This window comes from Salmo trutta, chromosome 31 (genome assembly GCF_901001165.1).
Source record: "Salmo trutta chromosome 31, fSalTru1.1, whole genome shotgun sequence".
NCBI classification, from domain to species: domain Eukaryota; kingdom Metazoa; phylum Chordata; class Actinopteri; order Salmoniformes; family Salmonidae; genus Salmo; species Salmo trutta.
In genome coordinates, this window is record NC_042987.1 from 29,860,175 (window position 1) to 29,878,869 (window position 18,695).

At 44.1% G+C, this 18,695-nt stretch overlaps 1 protein-coding gene across 2 annotated transcripts in view; it reads right to left on the bottom strand.

Moving 5' to 3' along the window:
• LOC115169907 (nucleoprotein TPR) overlaps nucleotides 1–18,695 on the bottom strand; it is a 29,526-nt gene that overhangs the window by 4,871 nt on the left and 5,960 nt on the right. For both annotated transcript variants that reach the window (XM_029726021.1, XM_029726020.1), the window contains exons 12-34: nucleotides 16,169–16,366; nucleotides 15,739–15,846; nucleotides 15,152–15,369; nucleotides 14,831–14,994; nucleotides 14,434–14,570; nucleotides 12,970–13,118; nucleotides 12,538–12,700; nucleotides 12,269–12,403; nucleotides 11,827–11,967; nucleotides 10,828–11,038; nucleotides 10,456–10,676; nucleotides 10,146–10,286; nucleotides 9,852–9,968; nucleotides 9,455–9,658; nucleotides 9,037–9,233; nucleotides 8,548–8,695; nucleotides 8,306–8,443; nucleotides 7,336–7,467; nucleotides 6,602–6,732; nucleotides 2,628–2,817; nucleotides 2,258–2,455; nucleotides 428–1,154; nucleotides 86–279 (exon numbers count right to left, since the gene is read on the bottom strand). In XM_029726021.1, coding sequence (XP_029581881.1) covers nucleotides 86–279; nucleotides 428–1,154; nucleotides 2,258–2,455; nucleotides 2,628–2,817; nucleotides 6,602–6,732; nucleotides 7,336–7,467; nucleotides 8,306–8,443; nucleotides 8,548–8,695; nucleotides 9,037–9,233; nucleotides 9,455–9,658; nucleotides 9,852–9,968; nucleotides 10,146–10,286; nucleotides 10,456–10,676; nucleotides 10,828–11,038; nucleotides 11,827–11,967; nucleotides 12,269–12,403; nucleotides 12,538–12,700; nucleotides 12,970–13,118; nucleotides 14,434–14,570; nucleotides 14,831–14,994; nucleotides 15,152–15,369; nucleotides 15,739–15,846; nucleotides 16,169–16,366 — 4,362 coding nt within the window. The remainder of the gene's footprint in view (nucleotides 1–85; nucleotides 280–427; nucleotides 1,155–2,257; nucleotides 2,456–2,627; nucleotides 2,818–6,601; nucleotides 6,733–7,335; nucleotides 7,468–8,305; nucleotides 8,444–8,547; nucleotides 8,696–9,036; nucleotides 9,234–9,454; nucleotides 9,659–9,851; nucleotides 9,969–10,145; nucleotides 10,287–10,455; nucleotides 10,677–10,827; nucleotides 11,039–11,826; nucleotides 11,968–12,268; nucleotides 12,404–12,537; nucleotides 12,701–12,969; nucleotides 13,119–14,433; nucleotides 14,571–14,830; nucleotides 14,995–15,151; nucleotides 15,370–15,738; nucleotides 15,847–16,168; nucleotides 16,367–18,695) is intronic.

Here is an 18,695-nt window from a genome sequence, read left to right on the forward strand (position 1 = left end):
ATCGACTGAATTTAAAATATAATTTATTCCAAATCAAGTGTACAGTACTCCCTGTACAGTATGTATGGGTGTGCAGTGCCTGTACCTTATTTTTACCCTGGTCCTGGGACTCGTCTCTCTGAGGTTGTTCGTCACGGTGGTCTCGGAGCTCCCTGATCTCTCGGTCCTGTCGGTGCAGACGGCCCTCATACTGGGACTTGAGAGCACTCAGACGCACCTCCTGCTCCTCCCGCTGCTGCTTCAGCTCCTCCACCTCCTTGGTCAGATGCTCCTTCGCAACTGGGACACACACAGAATACTTCATTTGGAATCCGTGATGAGTACAAACCCCAGATAGTTCTCACATCACTTAAATCATTTCTTTAAAATTGGGGCAACAAACTAGATAATGTGCATAAATAAACAAACAGCTAGCTATGTGACTTACTGTTGAGTTGGTTGATCTTCTGCTTGGCGCCCATGAAGACCTTCTTGGTCTTCTCCTCCTTGTCGGCCATCTGTTGCCGTAGCGACTCCTCCTGAGCAGTCTTCTCCTGCAGCTCCTGTTTCAGCCGGGTCACTTCACCCTGGGTCCCCTGGGCCTGGGTAGACTGTTCCTGGAGGCGGGTCAGCTCCTGTTTCAGCCGGGTCACTTCACCCTGGGTCCCCTGGGCCTGGGTAGACTGTTCCTGGAGGCGGGTCAGCTCCTGTTTCAGCCGGGTCACTTCACTCTGGGTCCCCTGGGCCTGGGTAGACTGTTCCTGGAGGCGGGTCAGCTCCTGTTTCAGCCGGGTCACTTCACCCTGGGTCCCCTGGGCCTGGGTAGACTGTTCCTGGAGGCGGGTCAGCTCCTGTTTCAGCCGGGTCACTTCACTCTGGGTCCCCTGGGCCTGGGTAGACTGTTCCTGGAGGCGGGTCAGCTCCTGTTTCAGCCGGGTCACTTCACCCTGGGTCACCTGGGCCTGGGTAGACTGTTCCTGGAGGCGGGTCAGCTCCTGTTTCAGCCGGGTCACTTCACCCTGATTCCCCTGTGCAGACTGTTCCTGGAGGCGGGTCAGCTCCTGTTTCAGCCGGGTCACTTCACTCTGTGTCCCCTGGGCCTGGGTAGACTGTTCCTGGAGGCGGGTCAGCTCCTGTCTCAGACGCCCCATCTCTGTGTTGCGCTCATTCACCGTCTGACAGGGTGATGAGAACAATACTTTATTAATCCATACGAGATGGAAATGTGTCTCCTGCTATCATTAGAGGGGTTTGGGGGTCAACGGTGTTTTGTAAAGCTGCATGGTGAAGGAAGTACAGGAAAGGGAATAGACTGGTCCTCCAGAACCAGGGAACAGGATCATGGGTGGACAAGAAAGAAGGCAACGTATTCTCTGTCCAAGCAATCATGCCCTTTCTCTGAATTTATTTATTTATGGAAATTCAAATACAATCAAAGATTAATTTCTAGTCAATAGCTAGGTTTCCATCCAAATGGTGACAGATTTTCAGGCGAATATTTAAAAAAAACCTGCATAAAAACACCAGATTTTCCCACCAGTGGTGAGTTTCCATCAAACTGACCTGTTGGGGATAAAAGGCTGTGTACATCATTTATTTTTCGGTCTTTGGTTTTGTCACAAAAACTGTAGTGATAAATAGCTCAGACGCAGTCTGGTTTCACCTCATGCTCTCTAGGACAAGACTTTACTGATAGTGGACATATCACATCTCATATGATGAGATATGGATAAGAGCAAGACAATCTCAATTGATAATTGGCAGCCAAGTACCGATCATCATGTCACCAGCGTTCAAATAACAGCCTACCCTCAATATTTAGCCTATTGGAAATGTGCCTGATCACTGTGCACTTAACCACCAGCTGAAGTTCATAACTTATTTCATCCGCCTATAAACTTTTTATGTTTTCCACATTGTGGTGGTAGGCCAATATCATTTGCTCCAAGTTTACATCGATATGATGGTTATGTCAATATTTGCGCATAAAGGCGTTTCCACCGCCATTTTGCGCATAACTCTTTATACAGACAAAAAGATCCCACCATGTCGAACGAACAAATTGTCTTTTGACATTTATGAAATTACACCGACATTTCCTTTTTCCATAAACCCTGTCAGGACTTTTCTTTATGCGTCAGGTAATTCAACCGCATTAAATGGTTGGATGGAAACATGGTTTATGATATTGAAAAGGTGCCAACACCCATCTGCACAAAACTGCTTTTCTAAGTCTACTTAAGCTCAGCATCTACAACCCTGGCTCCAGTATACCTACCTCCTGTACGTTTATCAGTTGTCCCTCCAGGTCTTTGACCTTGGTCTCAGCCTGGCTGAGGGAGTCCTTCAGGCTCTGGATCTCTTGGGCAGAGGCCTGCTGGGCCTGTTGAGCCTGCTGCTGGGCCTGCTGCACGGCCTGCTGCACAGCCTGCTGCACGGCCTCCTGGGCTGGCTTGGCTGCTGCCTCTGCCACCAGCTACCAAAGGGAACAGGAGCAGAGTGTTGGAATGGAACAGAATTACCAGTCAGTAAAGTTCTGACTGGCCCCGGTCATTGTAGCTGTGGGTGCAAACATGTGCAGGTACAGCTTAAAACAACTTTAAACATGCATGATCAGCAAATGTACACACACACACACACACACACACCTTGTCGTGCTGCACTTTGAGCTCCTCATACTGCGTCTTGTAGCGTCGTCCGATTTTCTTGACCTGCGTGATGGTCTTGCACTTCTCCTGGATGTCCAGGTGCTTCACATCCCTCTCGGTGGTCACCTTGCCCAGAGTCTCCTTCAGGTTCTGCACCTGGCTCTGGGCTGTGGTCACCGACGCATGGGTCCTAATGGAGGACAGGAGTATGTACAGAGTCAAGTGTAGAGAAATGTGGATTAGAAAATAACCTAGAAAATATTTTGGACAATAATCTCTTGGACAGTTTATATTTGAGCCTACTGTACTATTACATTTGGATTCAGTTTCTGAATTGGAAACAATGAATTGTCCCCAACCCTGGTGTGCACGTGTGTGTTTTATAATTCTACAACGATGCATAAAATCAGAGTGAGCGGCAAATTGCATGTCACAACATATCAGGGGTGTATTCATTACGCTGATTCTGTTGCAAAACGTTTCTTAAACAGAAGTGAATGGAACGAAACTGGGAGGGACATACCTGAATTTGTCCAATAGAAACTTGTTTAGTTGCAAAAATGTTTGGACAAATGATTACACCCCTGGGTGATTGGTACATTTCTGTGTTAAAGTGAATTTCAACTGTTATGTGGCTCAGTTAGTAGATCACTGCTCTTGCAATGCCAGGAGTGTGGCTTCGATTCCCATATGAAAATGTAATGCACGCATGACTGGATAAAAGCATCTGCTAAATGGGATAGATTTGTTGATTTAACTCTGCCACTGAGTGGTTTCAATGCTAAACTTAATTTATATGATCCACACAGAGTACATCCATAAATTCCACTCTTGTCACGGCAATTCTGAATCATACAATGCAAAGTTGGTGGAATATTTAAAGTTAGAATGTTTGGTTGAGGGGGAGCAAGTGTTAATTTGAAATCCATTATATTTCTACTTTGCACACTCATCTACTGTCAAATCTACCATTCCAGTGTTTTAATTGCTATATTGTATTTACTTTGCCACCATGGCCTATTTATTGCCTTTACCTCCCTTATCTCACCTCATTTGCTCATATTGTATATAGACTTATTTTTCTACTGTATTATTGACTGTATGTTTGTTTTACTCCATGTGTAACTCTGTGTTGTTATATGTGTTGAACTGCTTGGCTTTATCTTGGCCAGGTCGCAGTTGTAAATGAGAACTTGTTCTCAACTTGCCTACCTGGTTAAATAAATAACAAATATTTATTTGCCATGGAGATTCTATTCAAAAGAATACACTTACATTTTAAAATGATATCACAATTAAAAATGTTAGAATGTTTGGTTGATTGGCATCCATGTTGAGTTGGTGGCAACAACCAAGACCAGGGCCCAGATTCACAAAACACTTCTTATGCAAAAACATAAAAAAAAAAAAAAACAGTTCCTAAGATATTGTTGCGGAATTACACTTACGAACCATCTTAAGAATTTATGATTTACGAACTTCTCAAATATCTTCTTATTAATCTTAAAATGTGTTGTAAGGCAACCAATTTAGGTAGCATATTTCATACTGAGATTACTTTTCTAAAACATGTTCTTGGGTTTAAAACCATCAATACTGAAACTTTTAGATTAAGTTTGTGAATTAATTAAAATTGTTTAATTGCTTTCATGAGCTGATTCGCTCATTGCCCAGTTTGACAACGATTTAGCCATCTTGGAATTAAGAACAAATCCAATAACTTTATTTTTAAGTATCAAATTTCTTCTTAACTTTTTGCTTAAAGAGAAACATAAGAAATAGAGCAAGACCATTTCCAGTAACCTTGAGGAATAGCAACTTTGCTTAACTTTCTTCATAAGTCTACAGTTAAGGGGAAGAAAATGGCAGTTAAGACATTTAAGGGTTTGTGAATCTGGGCCCAGACGTGTGAATTGTTTCTGCTATTTAACATGATCTATTTTTCAACAATTAGCTTCTACACCTAGCCATTAAACCAGTCAGGACCTTGGATGGCACAGCCATATCATCAATATCTTCCTGTCATCAATGGTAAGAATAAAATTGTGTATTTTCTTAACAGGATTTGGTTAATTGCTTTTTTTGTATATTCCTCAACATCACGTTAGAATTAATTTAGGAAGTGGTTGTGTGTGACTGTCAGGTCCTCCCAGGTTTCTCAGAGATCTTGCATTGTGAGTGGTACTGGAAGTCCCTAAACATGGCCAGCTTCCACTACCACAACCTGCCTGAGCAGGAGAAACAACGTCTGTCCACAAGCACAAGGTGATGAGGCGCGAGGTGGAGTTTTACAGGAGAGTGAGGAGGGAGTTCTACAAGCAGCGTGTGAGCTCAGGTGACCAGTGGTTATTTTCTGACAAAGAGTTAAAAAACAGGAAGTCATTTGGGGGGGGGTGTTGCAGAGATGGGCTTCTCTGATATCCCATGTCTTATGTGTTGTAGTAGTAGTAAGATAAGATGAAATAATATAGGATAGCAAATTGGTAGTTATCCTGTTATGGCTTGAATACCGTTAGCGGGATTGATATGACGACAGCCAGTGAAAGTGCACGGCGGAAAATTCAAAACAACAAAAATCTCATAATTAAAATTTCTCAAACATACAAGTATTATACACCATTTTAAAGACAAGATTCTCCTTAAATCTAACCACAGTGTCCGATTTCAAAAAGGCTTTACGGCGAAAGCAAAACAGATGTTAGGACAGCACCTAAACAAGAAAAACCACACAGCCATTTTCCAAGCAAGGAGAGGCGTCACAAAAACCAGAAATCAGCTAAAATGAATTACTAACCTTTGATGATCTTCATCAGATGACACTTCCAGGACTCAATGTTCCAAAATACGTGTATGTTTTGTTCGATAAAGTTCATATTTATATCCATAAACCCCATTTTACATTGTATTGCCACCAAAACTTCCGGTGAATGAGCACATCAATTTACAAAAATACTCATCATAAACGTTGATAAAAATTTACAACAGTTATTGAAAGAATTATAGATATACTACTCCTTAATGCAACCGCTGTGTCAGATTTTAAAATAGCTTTTCGGCAAAAGCACATTTGTCAATATTCTGAGTACAGAGCTCAACCATCAAAGCAAGCTATATAGATACCAGCAAAGTTCTGGAGTCAACTAAATATTCCCTTACCTTTGCTGATCTTGGTCGGAATGCACTACCAGGACTCCTACTTCCACAATAAATGTTATTTTTGTTTGAAATACTCCATATTTATGTCCAAATACCTCCGTTTTGTTTGTGCGTTCAGATCACTATCCAAAGGCATAACGCGTGAGCGTAAAATAAGAGACAAAAAGTCAAATAGTTCCATTACCGTTTTACAATCATCCTTAGGGTCTTTTTAACATAAAACGTTGATAATTATTCCAACCGGACAATAGCGTATTCATTACAGAAGAAAAAGAAGGAGCGGCGCACCAAACGTGCCTGCGCCGTAAACAACTCACTGGTCCCAGACAGTCCACTGATAGACTGAGCTTCTATTCTCTGCCCAGTAACAGGAGACACATGAAACAAGTTTCTAAAGGCTCTTGACAGCCAATGGAAGACTTAGGAAGTGCAAAATGACCCCACAGACACTGTAGTTTGAACAGGGATTAGCTAGAACTACAAATCACTTCCTGGTTGGATTTTTTCTCAGGTTTTTGCCTGCCATATGAGTTCTGTTATACTCACAGACATCATTCAAACAGTTTTAGAAACTTCAGAGTGTTTTCTATCCAAATCTACTAATAATATGCATATCTTAGTTTCTGGGAGTGAGTAGGAGGCAGTTTACTCTGGGCATGTCAGTCATCCAAGCGACTCAATACTGCCACCATCCATAACAAGTTATAGTAATTTTGACAAGTGTAGGTTATTTATTGTCTTGCTTTTTATATCAACAAATATTAAGAATTGTACGTAAATTGTGATGAGTCTATTTAGAGTGAGGTGTGCGTACTGACCTGGCCACCTCAGCCTTCAGTCTCCCAGTCTCCTCAGAGAGCTGCTGGATGCGTTTGAGGTGGGCCTCTCTCTCAGAGTGGAGCTTCTTGTTCTCCTCCTGGTCTGTGTCCTTCTGTTGGCTCACCAGTTGCTGAGGGACACACACACACACACACACACACAGTGTTCTTAAATTCACTCTGTGTTCTTTAAGAATTTAAGTGTTCTTAAATTCACTCTGGAGTGCCAGAGTGTGCTCAAAGTGTGCATACAAATTCAGAGCGTTGTCAGATTGTCCGTTCGTAAATTCTCTGAACATTCAGAGCGCACACTGGATGACCTGGCCGAAGAGTAGGGTTGATCTGAGCATTCTGACCTCACAACTGGAGTCAAGCACCCAAGCTAACATTGGCTAGCTACTTCAAGAAACAAATGAGAGAACAGCTCACTGACCATTTAACTCTCCCTAGCAGAGCTGGTTAGGATGTTTTCATGTTATCCATATTGTTGGTGACTGCAACTGTTCTGCTTGCAACAATTGAATTACACTTATTTGCAGACGTTTAATGACACAGGCCATATTCAACAGGTGTTGTGCGTTCGAAAATTCATCAGTTATTCTGCGCTCTGGTACACTCAGACGAGAGTGCTCTGAAATCGGAGTAGATAGAAAAAGTGAATTTATGAACAAACTGCACACACACACATACTGTACATCATCTCTCTCACACAAACATTGAAGTTGACCTCTAACCTGTGTGCGGGCCTTCCAGCGTTTGCTGTCCTCTTCCAACAGTTTCTTCTCAGCCTGCAGCATGCCATTCTTCTCACTCAGCTCAGAGTTGGAGTCCTGCAGGGGAGTGATGTCCGCCTCCAGCTTACGCACCTGGAAGAGAAAGATGGTAATGGTAAACACTCAATTCACATGAGAAAAAGAGCACTCTGTCAGTATGTGTATAGAGACAAGGGTTCTCCGTGAATAGCATCAAAGCAACAGAGTTCTGAAGAACTATAAAAAATGTCAGATTCAGTCTCATCATACAGGTGATGTGTGTCCAAAAGGCAACAGACTGGCTCAGAAATCAACATTAGGATACCTACTAAACATTTGAGAGTATTACTGCAGCTGACAAACCTTTTTAGAAAGAAATCATGTAGCTAGTACCAATTATTAGTGATGCTTTTAACACTCATAGGGCCCAATAAAATCCATTCATGTTTTTGCTTGATTCCGTTTTGTTTATTCTAGGTTTCAGTCTTTTCGTCTTCTGGTTTTTGTTCTCCAAATCACCCACCAAGAGACCATTGTATGGTATGCAGTGTTTCTGTAGCACTTATGTGATTGCAGAGTTAACAAACAAATTGGCCACTGGATTGATGGAAATTATCAGATATTCTGCCAGGTAGGCATAGGCTACTTTGTAGTTAACATTTCATTGGAGGTTAAGGAATGCTTTTCCATCTATGAGTTTACAGTCATCATTAGCATCATCACTAACGGCTACACAAAATGTGTACAAACGCGCGCACCGCACACAAACATGGGCATTCGTGTGTTTCAGAAAGCTACAAATTATAGCATTTTTCTATAAATTCAAAACATTTAGTTGATTTCCTAATAAGTTCAATACATGTTATAATATTGTTGAATTCCATTTTAATGTCTGGATTCTGTGATTCTGTGCGTGTTTTCACATCACTCAATAGTGTAAAGTAGTCCTTACTTTAGCCTGGGTCTGGTGCAGCTCCTGATCCAGCCTCTCCCGCTCCTCCTTAAGCATCTTGTTGGTCTCCACCAGCACGTTTAAGTTCTCCATCCTCTTCATTTTCTCATCGTGCTGGGCCATGGTCTTCGCTGTCAGCTGGGGGGCAGACAGCGGAGTTGGTTGAAATTAAAATATGAACCCTTAGCAGGCTATAACAGAGGAAAGGATGCCCTGAAAGGTTAAGAACTTTCTAGTTCTACCTGTACTTTCTCTCTTTCAGCGTTGAGGCTCTCTTGTAGTTCCTTCAGCTCTCGGTCCTGGTGTTCAACCTGTTGTTTGTAGCGCAGTGTCTCAACCTCAGCCACCTCAAACTGTGTCTCTGCAATCTCCTTCTCACGACGCACAAACCTGCAGGAGGGAAAGGTCAGAGCAGGCTTAAACTGCTTGCTCGCTAAAGTACTGGTTAGGAACAGCTCTAATATAGGCTTGGTTTTCCAGACACAGAATAAGCCCATTTTTAAGGTAGAATGGTGCTTTTTTTTTGTCTAGAACTAGCTTAATCTGGTCTGGGAAACCATTCCGTAGTGTAAAAATGTATCAGTGTGATCTTTCAGTTTTACAATCAGGAAATTCAGGTGACCGCAGATTCAGATGTAAAATATCCATGTATAACACAGGTCAGCAATACAGGCATCAAGTATCTATAAAGGAATTGGCACATTAAGAAAAGTCACATCCCCATCTACTACCTGAGGATCTCCAGGATTTGTTCCTGGGACTTGCCCTCTTCGCTGAAGGACAGGTTGAGGCTGCTCTCCCTACTAGCTTGTTGCTGCTGCTGTACTGTGGCGGCCATTTTGGCTCCCAGGCTCTCCATCTGCTGGTGCAGCAGGCCATTCTGCTTCTGCAGCTCGTCTGCCCGCTTCTGCTGCTTGGACAGGTCCTCCTGGGGGAAGAGGGTAGCCAGGGTGTGAAGAACGATGTGTCCAACTCATCACCAGCAAGCAACTGATGGAACCGTGAAACTTGACATTTCAGTATTCAGTTTCAGTAACCTGCTACATCCTGGCCAAATCGAATAGTTCTTTAGCACATTGTCTGTTAAAAAGATCTGCATTACTCTTTCAACAACGTTCACACCACATCTCCCCCCACCTCCCGACCAACCTTGAGTTTCTTCTCCAGCTGGTTCCAGTTGGTGCGAGCCTCCTGTAGCTGGGTGGTGATCTGTTTGGCCTTGTCCTCCAGCTGCTTCCTGCTCTGGTTCCCCTGCAGGCCTTGTTTCTTGACCGCCTGTAGCGCCTCCACATCAGCCGCATGCAGCATCAGCTCCCGCTCGTACTTGTTCTGGGCCTCCGCTGCCAGCTTGCCCTGTGCAAGGAGAAAGAGAGTCAAGTTTGACAAACCCATGCCTAGACACTGTCATACCAATAGTCTTTCTAGCGTTTCACCTCATTTATAATTAGAGGTGAAGCTGAAAGGATCTGAAGTAAGCAACATCCAGGGCAGTTTGCCCTTAATTATCGACTGAGAACATGTAGCCTGACATTAGCTGGAGGTCTACCTGCTGCAGGCTGTCCTGCATGGCCTTCTGTTCCTGGGTGACAGCTGCAGCCTTCCTCTCCTCTGCCTCCTGCAGCTCTGACTGCAAGTTTTTCATGGTCCTCTTCAGCTCATTCACCTGGGGAAAAAGGAGTGGGCATGAGTGGAGGATGACAGAGGAGAGCCTTGTTGGGCCCCCGACTAACATGTCAGCTCCAGGCATCCAACATTAAGAGGGGTCAATACATTGCAACATTTAGCTACAGCTGTAGCTTCTGATGTTTTGAGAAAGTATTTGGTACAGTTGCCATATTACCTGTTTCTCCACAATGTCCACGGCCTTCCTCTTCTCCTCACGGAGCTCCTGTTTCTCCTTCTCAGCCTCCACCAGCTTCTTCTCCAGCCCACGCTGGAACTCCTGGGCCTCCTTTAGACGAGTCTCCACAGGAGAACGAGCCTGAGAGGTAGAGAGAGAGGATGTTAGGCATCAAATTGGTGTTCAAAGTGAGTTTGAACTCCACTGGTAGCGCCGATTACTACAAGGATGGAAGATTGATAAGTCAAAGGGTCATTGTAGGATAATAAGTACTTGTACGCTTTTCTTGTGCTAATTCTCAACACATAACCTGTTTCTCTTTGCTGAGGGACTCCTCCAGGCTGAGCACCACGGTGCGGTACTGCTCCACGTTAGTGCTCGCGTTCTGCAGGCGCTCCTGCAGATCGCTGATCTGCTTCTCGGTCTGCTGCAGACGCCCGCGCACCTCCTCTAGTTCTGCCTGGAGCTTGGCCTGGGCCTCCTGGGTAGCCTGGGACTGGGCCTGAGACTGAGCTAGGGTCTGAGAAGGAGCTACAAACAAAGCACAAACAGATAGTGACTGAAAATGCCAACAGTTCTGGTCCAATGCCACCATTTCCAATGCTTTTACACAATACATTGCAATGTCTCCTGTCAAATTCCCAGAGGACATCTGTATTTGCCACTTTGGACGGAAGCCTACCTCTTAACGGTGCTCTGATGGGTGCCCGGGGGTTGGTCTGGCCCAGGCTCTGACCCTGGCCCAGACCTGAACCCTGGTTCTGGCTCTCAGCATGGCTGAGCTGTTGTTTCAGAAGGTTAGCCTGCTGCTCAGCATTCTTCAACAGCTCCTTGGTCTTCTGGTGCAGGGCACACTGGGCCTCCAGCTGCTTCTTGGCCTCCAGCAGTTGAGCCTGAGGGAGTATATTAAAATAAAAACTGGTGGAGGAAGGAGAGGGGGCCTAAAAGTGTCCGCATGCTCCCAGCCGAAACAGTTTGTGCATATATTATGACAACGTGACGTTTTTCTTTGTTTTGGTCTTCGGCAAGGTTTTTTTGGGCTGTCCGTGAACACACACACACACACACACACACACACACACACACACACAAAAATGTCTGAAGGCAAGACGAAGTCTACGCCCCTTTGTCAGTTATTGGTCAACAGTAGGGATTCTTCAATGAAGTGCTTGTTGTCATTCAACGAGAAACAAATCATTTTCATGCAAATTTCTTCACTTTTTGTGCCAAACTTCTTAGTTTGATGTAAAATTGCTCGACTAAAATCTTGGCAAAAACGTCAAAATGAATGACAGATTTCTTGAGTCATCTTAGATTAATTCTGACTATTGAGGAAGTGTACACTGGCTACGGCGTTTAAAGATACACAAACAGTACCATTGCCGCTTTTTTCTCATTATTTTAAGGGAGTACGCGAGCTGAACAGAAGCATGCGGAAGGTTATGGTAAAAGCCACAGAAGGTCTAATATTCTCATGGTCACGGATATTCAACTCATACCCTACGAGAAGGGCAATTAAAGAGAGAAGGACAGAACGAAAGGGTTGGGGGAAGAAAGAAGGGATGAAAAAGTGACAGAGGAGATAAAGGAGACAGAAAAAAAAGACAACCCGTGTCAGAGAGCAAATCAGTAAGAAAGAGGAAAGGAAGTGAGGTAAGAAAAAGATTGAGTGTATACGAACGTCTTGGTTACGGCCCAGCGTGTGCCTCTGCTCCACCTCCTCAGCCAGTTTCTTCTTAAACTGGGTGAGCTCTCTCTCCAGTCTCTCTATCTGGCTGTTCAGACGCTGCCTGGTCTCGGTCTCTGTACGCTCCATCGTCAGCTAGGGGACAAGAGTAAGCCAGGGAGGTGATCGTCATAAAAAAAAAAAAATACAGGAAGTGTGCATAGATCTTTTCTACACTAGAGTAGTGTGACTGGACTCTACGGCAAAGCTGCATTTGCAGTGATATCCCACAGGGCTAATGAAAGTAGCCATGAGGGTAAAGCCAAACCACAGATTTGTCCTTTGAGGCATTTTCAATTACTAGAGGCCCACTGTGAGGAGTCTGTCAGGATAGGCCTCAGTAAGTGTGCAATGTGTTTGTGTAACTGGTTAACATATGTAAGAGCAGTGTGTGTACCTGGATGGACTTGAGGTTGGTGAGCAGGAGGTTCTGGTTGCGCTGCTCAGCCATCATGGCTTCCTTCTCCTGGCTCAGTCTGGACTCTGCTGACTTCAGCATGTCTCTCTCTTTCTTCAGGTTCTCACCACGCACCTGATGGTGGGGGGAAAGAAAGAAAAGAAAGGAGAAAGAAGAAATGGAGAGAGAGGGGAGAGGAAAAATGAATAAACATACAAACCCCATCGCAACTTAACTAGCCCCACCTGGGCCAACCTTAACCTCCTAACCTCTGCCATGGCCAGCTTCTCATTGGCTGCCCGGAGGTCCTGGGTCATGGTGTGGATGATCTGCTCGTGTTTCTGAGCCATGGCGGCCATCTTCTGGCTCTTATCGTGCAGAGCAGCGATCTCCCGCCTGTAGCCGTTTACATTCTCCTGCAGCATCTCGTACCTGACAGACCAAACATGGTTTGATTTACTTCAGCAGATGGACACTTCTGCCCCCAAAAATACACATGAGATGTGTTTGTTCAGAGCATTCAAAAAAGGAAGCGGAAAATGATCAATAGCCAAAATAAAAAATGCAACAGAAATCAATTTTCTCCGAATTTTCTAAAATAAGTCAGGTGAAGAATGAAAAAGCAATGCTGGACATAAACATCAGTATTGTCATTGGATTTAGTATAACTTAAACAACAACTAAGCAGCTGGCTAACTTACCTCTTGAAGGCGAACTCCAGCTGTGTGGAGAGCTTGGCCTTCTGGGAGCGGACCGCAGACAGCTGCTCCTGTAGCTTCTCGTTCTGCTCGTTCAGCATCCTGTCGTTCACCGCCTTCTCATTCTTGTATGTGGTGAAGGAGTCGTTCAACTGGAAGGGGTCGAGTTAAAAAATATTTTGTTTAGTCCATCATAAAAAGTTTAATACCAAATAAACTGACCACTGAGTGGGTGTGTGCGATCGCTCCCTTATGACCACTGAGTGGGTGTGTGCGATCGCTCCCTTATGATCACTGAGTGGGTGTGTGCGATCGCTCCCTTATGACCACTGAGTGGGTGTGTGCGATCGCTCCCTTATGATCACTGAGTGGGTGTGTGCGATCGCTCCCTTATGATCACTGAGTGGGTGTGTGCGATCGCTCCCTTATGACCACTGAGTGGGTGTGTGCGATCGCTCCCTTATGACCACTGAGTGGGTGTGTGCGATCGCTCCCTTATGATCACTGAGTGGGTGTGTGCGATCGCTCCCTTATGACCACTGAGTGGGTGTGTGCGATCGCTCCCTTATGATCACTGAGTGGGTGTGTGCGATCGCTCCCTTATGATCACTGAGTGGGTGTGTGCGATCGCTCCCTTATGACCACTGAGTGGGTGTGTGCGATCGCTCCCTTATGATCACTGAGTGGGTGTGTGCGATCGCTCCCTTATGATCACTGAGTGGGTGTGTGCGATCGCTCCCTTATGACCACTGAGTGGGTGTGTGCGATCGCTCCCTTATGACCACTGAGTGTAAGTTAAATGGGTTTCCATCGCATTTTCAACTCTACGGATTGTTGTCACAAACTATGGCAATAAATCGCAAACTTGCTCAATCTGGTTTTGGCACATGCTCTCTAAACAGTTCACTGATAGTGGACAGGGTACGTTATATGATGAGATATGGATAAGAGGAATATCATTTATATTTGATAATTGGCAGTCAACCATTGATTATCATATGTCACCAGCATTCAAATAATACTCTCATTATTTATTGTAAATTTGCGTCAAGCTCACCACTATCCATCAGGAGTTCACGATAACTTATTTAATCTGCCGATAAACTCTTAGTGGTAGTAAAAATTATATCACGTGACTCCAAGTTTACCTCGTTATGATGGTTATTATATCAAAACACAGAATATTTTGTAACAACTGATGAGTCCTCTCTTTCAGTGCCGAACTGCATGTCACTGCATTGACAGTGATCTACAAGTCATTTTGCATAACCCCAGGCAATAACAGTAGCCTAGTCAAACTACACACTGTGCCCAGTTTCACACGCTGACCAACGCGAGGTAAGTAAACAAACTCATAACATAGATGAGATATTATTCAATTTCCTTTGATTCCAAAAAGAAACAATTAAAAGTGTCAACTTGGATGTTGTCTGACTGCCTCTCCCGTCTTCCTGGTATGCATCTGACCTGTTTGAGAGCAGCCTTGGCCTGGGTGGTCTGGGCAGACTCAGCGGCTGAAGCCCTCATGGGGGTGGACCTGGTGGGAGGGGGGAAGGAGGGCCGGCTGGGGGTGTACGTCTGGGGGGCTGCCTCCTGTGTAGGACCTGGGAATAAGAACATATATAATCCTGTCAGCATAACAAAGATCAATGAATTGATCTAAAGCTCCAATAAACAAACATGCCCGTGTTCATGTGTTGATTTGGTTGAGTGTGAAGGTAGGCTCAATGCATATAGCTTTGTCGTGATTAGGGTTAGGTTGAGGGGTGTTTATACTGTGGTGGTTGAGGTTACGTTTAAGTTGATGAGTGTTTACAGCACGTAGGTTGGGGTTAGGTTGTTATATGGTTGCTGAGAAGTTCACCTTGTGGTGGGAGGTTGAAGCCGGTGCTCTGGGACAGCAGGATGCGGTACATGTCTCTCTGGCGGCCGTTGGAGTCAGCCAGCTGCTTTTGCTGGTTCCTCTGCTCCTTTATAATCTCCTGCTCCTTCTGGACCTTCTCTAGCTGCTGTTCCAGCTGGGTCACACTACATATACACAAGACAGGAGGAATAGAGTTAGTTTTCAGAAATAACGCATTTGTAAAAAGCATTAAGCAAATTAAATCTGATTGACTGTATGGCTGAGATATTATGTTCAAGGGTGAGGAAGTACAGTGTCAAGGGGTTGATAAACGTTCCCTACCGTGCGGACTTCGCCTCGGTCTGCTCCCTCTCCATCTTCTCCTCCAGCTCCCGGAGACGTGCCAGCATGCTCTGGTTTTGCCGCTGCAGCTCCTCCACACTGCGGAAGGAAACCTGGCGCGGGTTGATGATCTCAGAGCTGCTGCTCAGGTTCATCGTCTCCTCCCGGACCACCGGGTTGCCACGCGCCTCCTCCAGCTCCACTAGCAGGACGCGCACCTAGAGGGGGCGAAGAAAAGGAGTAAAATCTATATGAGAGCAACTTATAGGCAGTGGCTCCTATTCTTATTCCTGGAGGAGCTTCTCTTGATTTTGTTAAGGCAAGGAAAACCAAGACACTTTGATAGCCCCCAAATTGTTAAATTCATGTTTTAAGTATCCCTATATTTCTGTTATTACGGTGCTATTACTCTGTTATTAGTACACCTGGACAGGAGTCTCACTGATGGACCTGACCTGAGTGCAATGGACACCATGTATTGTGGAAATACGGTTTAGTAAAAGTTGTTCAACTGGAACGTAGTTAGTGTCAAGTTAACAGTTAAATGAATAAGGAAATGGTAGACACTAAATGACACCATGGTATACCTGCTGGGACATGTCCTCCAGCTCTCTCTCAGAGTGCTGGTTGTCCTTCTCCAGGTTGGAGCAGTGCTTTTTGGCCTCATCTGTCTCTTTCTGCAGGCTGTGGATCTCCTGAAGATTACAAGAGATCGAGATTGAGGCTTGGATTGACCAACTCAGACATTAGCACTGATATATGCCTATATTTTTCTACATCGTATTCTCTCCCCTCTTCTATGTGAAGTATCTGGGTTTTGTTCATGAAATGGAAAACATTTAAAAACTAAAATGAGCATTTCTTTTAAGTCTAGGTAGTCCCTCCCTTTTTACTGTCCGTTTTCTTCAGTTTGGTGCCTAATGAACACGACCCAGCTTCTTCCTCTGTCAATTTCTCTTTTCCCCTCCCCCACATATCGATCCTCACTCGTCCAGTCCTGCCATCTCTCCCACTCACCGTCCTGGCCTGTTCCAGTTTGGCACAGAGGCTGTTCATGGACCTCTGCATGCTCTCATACTCCTCCCGCTGGCGCTTAAGGATGGGCGCCTTCTCCTCCACCTCCTGCACGATCTCGTCCAGCACGCGCGTCACACGCCGGTTCTCCTGCTTCTCCACGAGCAACTGGTCCTGGACGTCCACGAATGCGTTGTAAAGCTAAGAGAACAGGATTGTTTTTTTTAAGATGTTAAGTCATGACTAAACATTTGCCATCAGAAAGTATTCATACCCCTTGACTTATTCCACATTTTGTTGTGATATTGAATTCAAAAACAGATTATATTACACACAAAACCCCAGAATGACAAACTGAAAACATGTTTTTTAGAAATGTTTGCAAATTTATTGAAAATGAAATACAGAAATCTAATTTACATAAGTATTCACACCCCTTTGCTATGACACTCCAAATTGAGATCGGGTGCATTAAATGTTGTACCCCCCACCCCCCCGAAAATAACTTTTGGATATTAGATTGGCAGTCATTCACCAGCATATCAACTTTCCTGAATTTGATCCTTTGTTTGAACCCCCTCCCCCCGTCAATAAAGTAGATGAGCGGAGGGTGAGGATCTCCTTCCTGAGAGGAATTAGGGACTGTAACATACTCTGTTTTACGGCATCAAGGGTGGAGGTGTACGTTTCATGACTAGCTACTCATGGTGTGATTATGGTAACATACAGGAACTCAAGTCCTTTAATCTCCTGATCTGGAATACCTCACTATCAAATGCCTACCTCATAACTTAAAGAAAATTCTCTTTGGTAATCGTCACGACTGTATATATTCCCCCTCGCACCGACGACGCAACGGCTCTCAAGGAAGTAAAAACTGTATATCCTGAGGATGCATTAATTGTAGCTGAACCAATAAGAGTCTAAGCCCTGTCTAAGCCGGGGGGGGAGACTCACTACATGGAACAGATAGTCCCCCACCAAAAAAATCTATAGGAAATTTGTTCTGAAGTGTCTGTCCTAGAGGTTGACCGATTATGCTTTTTCAACGCCGATACCGATTATTGGAAAACCAAAAAAGCTGATACCGATTAAACCGGCCAATTTTTATTTTTATATACAGTGGGGGGAAAAAGTATTTGATCCCCTGCTGATTTTGTACGTTTGCCCACTTACAAAGAAATGATCAGTCTACAGTTTTAATAGTAGGTTTATTTGAACAATGAGAGACAGAATAACAACAAAAAAATCCAGAAAAACGCATGTCAAAAATGTTAAATGTTTTTTTTTCTGGATATTTTTGTTGTTATTCTGTCTCTCACTGTTCAAATAAACCTACCATTAAAATTATAGACTGATCCTTTCTTTGTCAGTGGGCAAACGTACAAAATCAGCAGGGGATCAAATACTTTTTCCCCCACTGTATTTTATCTAATGGGGGGCATCCCTAAGTCTAAATATTACATTGCAAAACCTTCTATGTTATGTCATAATTATGTACAATTCTGGCAAATTAATTACGGTCTTTGTTAGGAAGAAATGGTCTTCACACAGTTCGCAACGAGCCAGGCGGCCCAAAAGGCTGCATATACCCTGACTCTGCATGCACAGAATGCAAAAGAAGTGACAATTTCTTTAGTTAAAAGAAATTCATGTTAGCAGGCAAAATTGACTAAATACGCAGGTTTAAAAATATATACTTGTGTATTGATTTTAAGAAAGGCATTGATGTTTATGGTTAGGTACACAATGGTGCAACGACAGTGCTTTTTTCACGAATGGTGCTTGTTAAATCACCCGTTTGGCGAAGTAGGCTGTGATTCAATGATAAATTAACAGGCACCGCATCGATTATATGCAACGCAGGAAAAGCTAGATGAACTAGTAATATCATCAACCATGTATAGTTAACTACTGATTATGTTAAGATTGATTGTTTTTTTTAAGTTTAATGCTAGCTAGCACCTTACCTTGGCTCTATGATGCACTCGCATAACAGGTAGTCAGCCTGCCACGCAGTCTCCTCGTGGAGTGCAATGTAACTGGCCATAATCGGTATCCAAAAATGCTGATTACCGATTGTTATGAAAACTTGAAATCGGACCTAATTAAAATCGGCCATTCCGATTAATTGGTCGACCTCTAGTCTGTCCTATATCTGGGAGATAAGAAACACCTGGAAACATGCATTTTTTTTTTTTACATTAACCCCTTCTTTTTTGACACGAAACAGTCTCCATATATACTTCCATTCATTTTCCCAACTGGTACTGGGGGACCTTCAGACGAGTATTGTGAGGCCTGTGGTCATGTACGTGTTCGTGAGAGTCTCATCTTTCTATAGAGGGGTCATAATAGTTTTGAAGGCCAAACCGTTTGAACGCTACAGACGATTTCGTGAGAAGACCGGTTTTTCGGGATGTCTTATGGTCTAGCTCTGCCCCCTTTCACTGCAGATGCGGAAGTGCCACGTCGGCTGATGCGGTGGATGGAGATGCATCCCATGCAAAAAAACATCTCTTGCATAAAC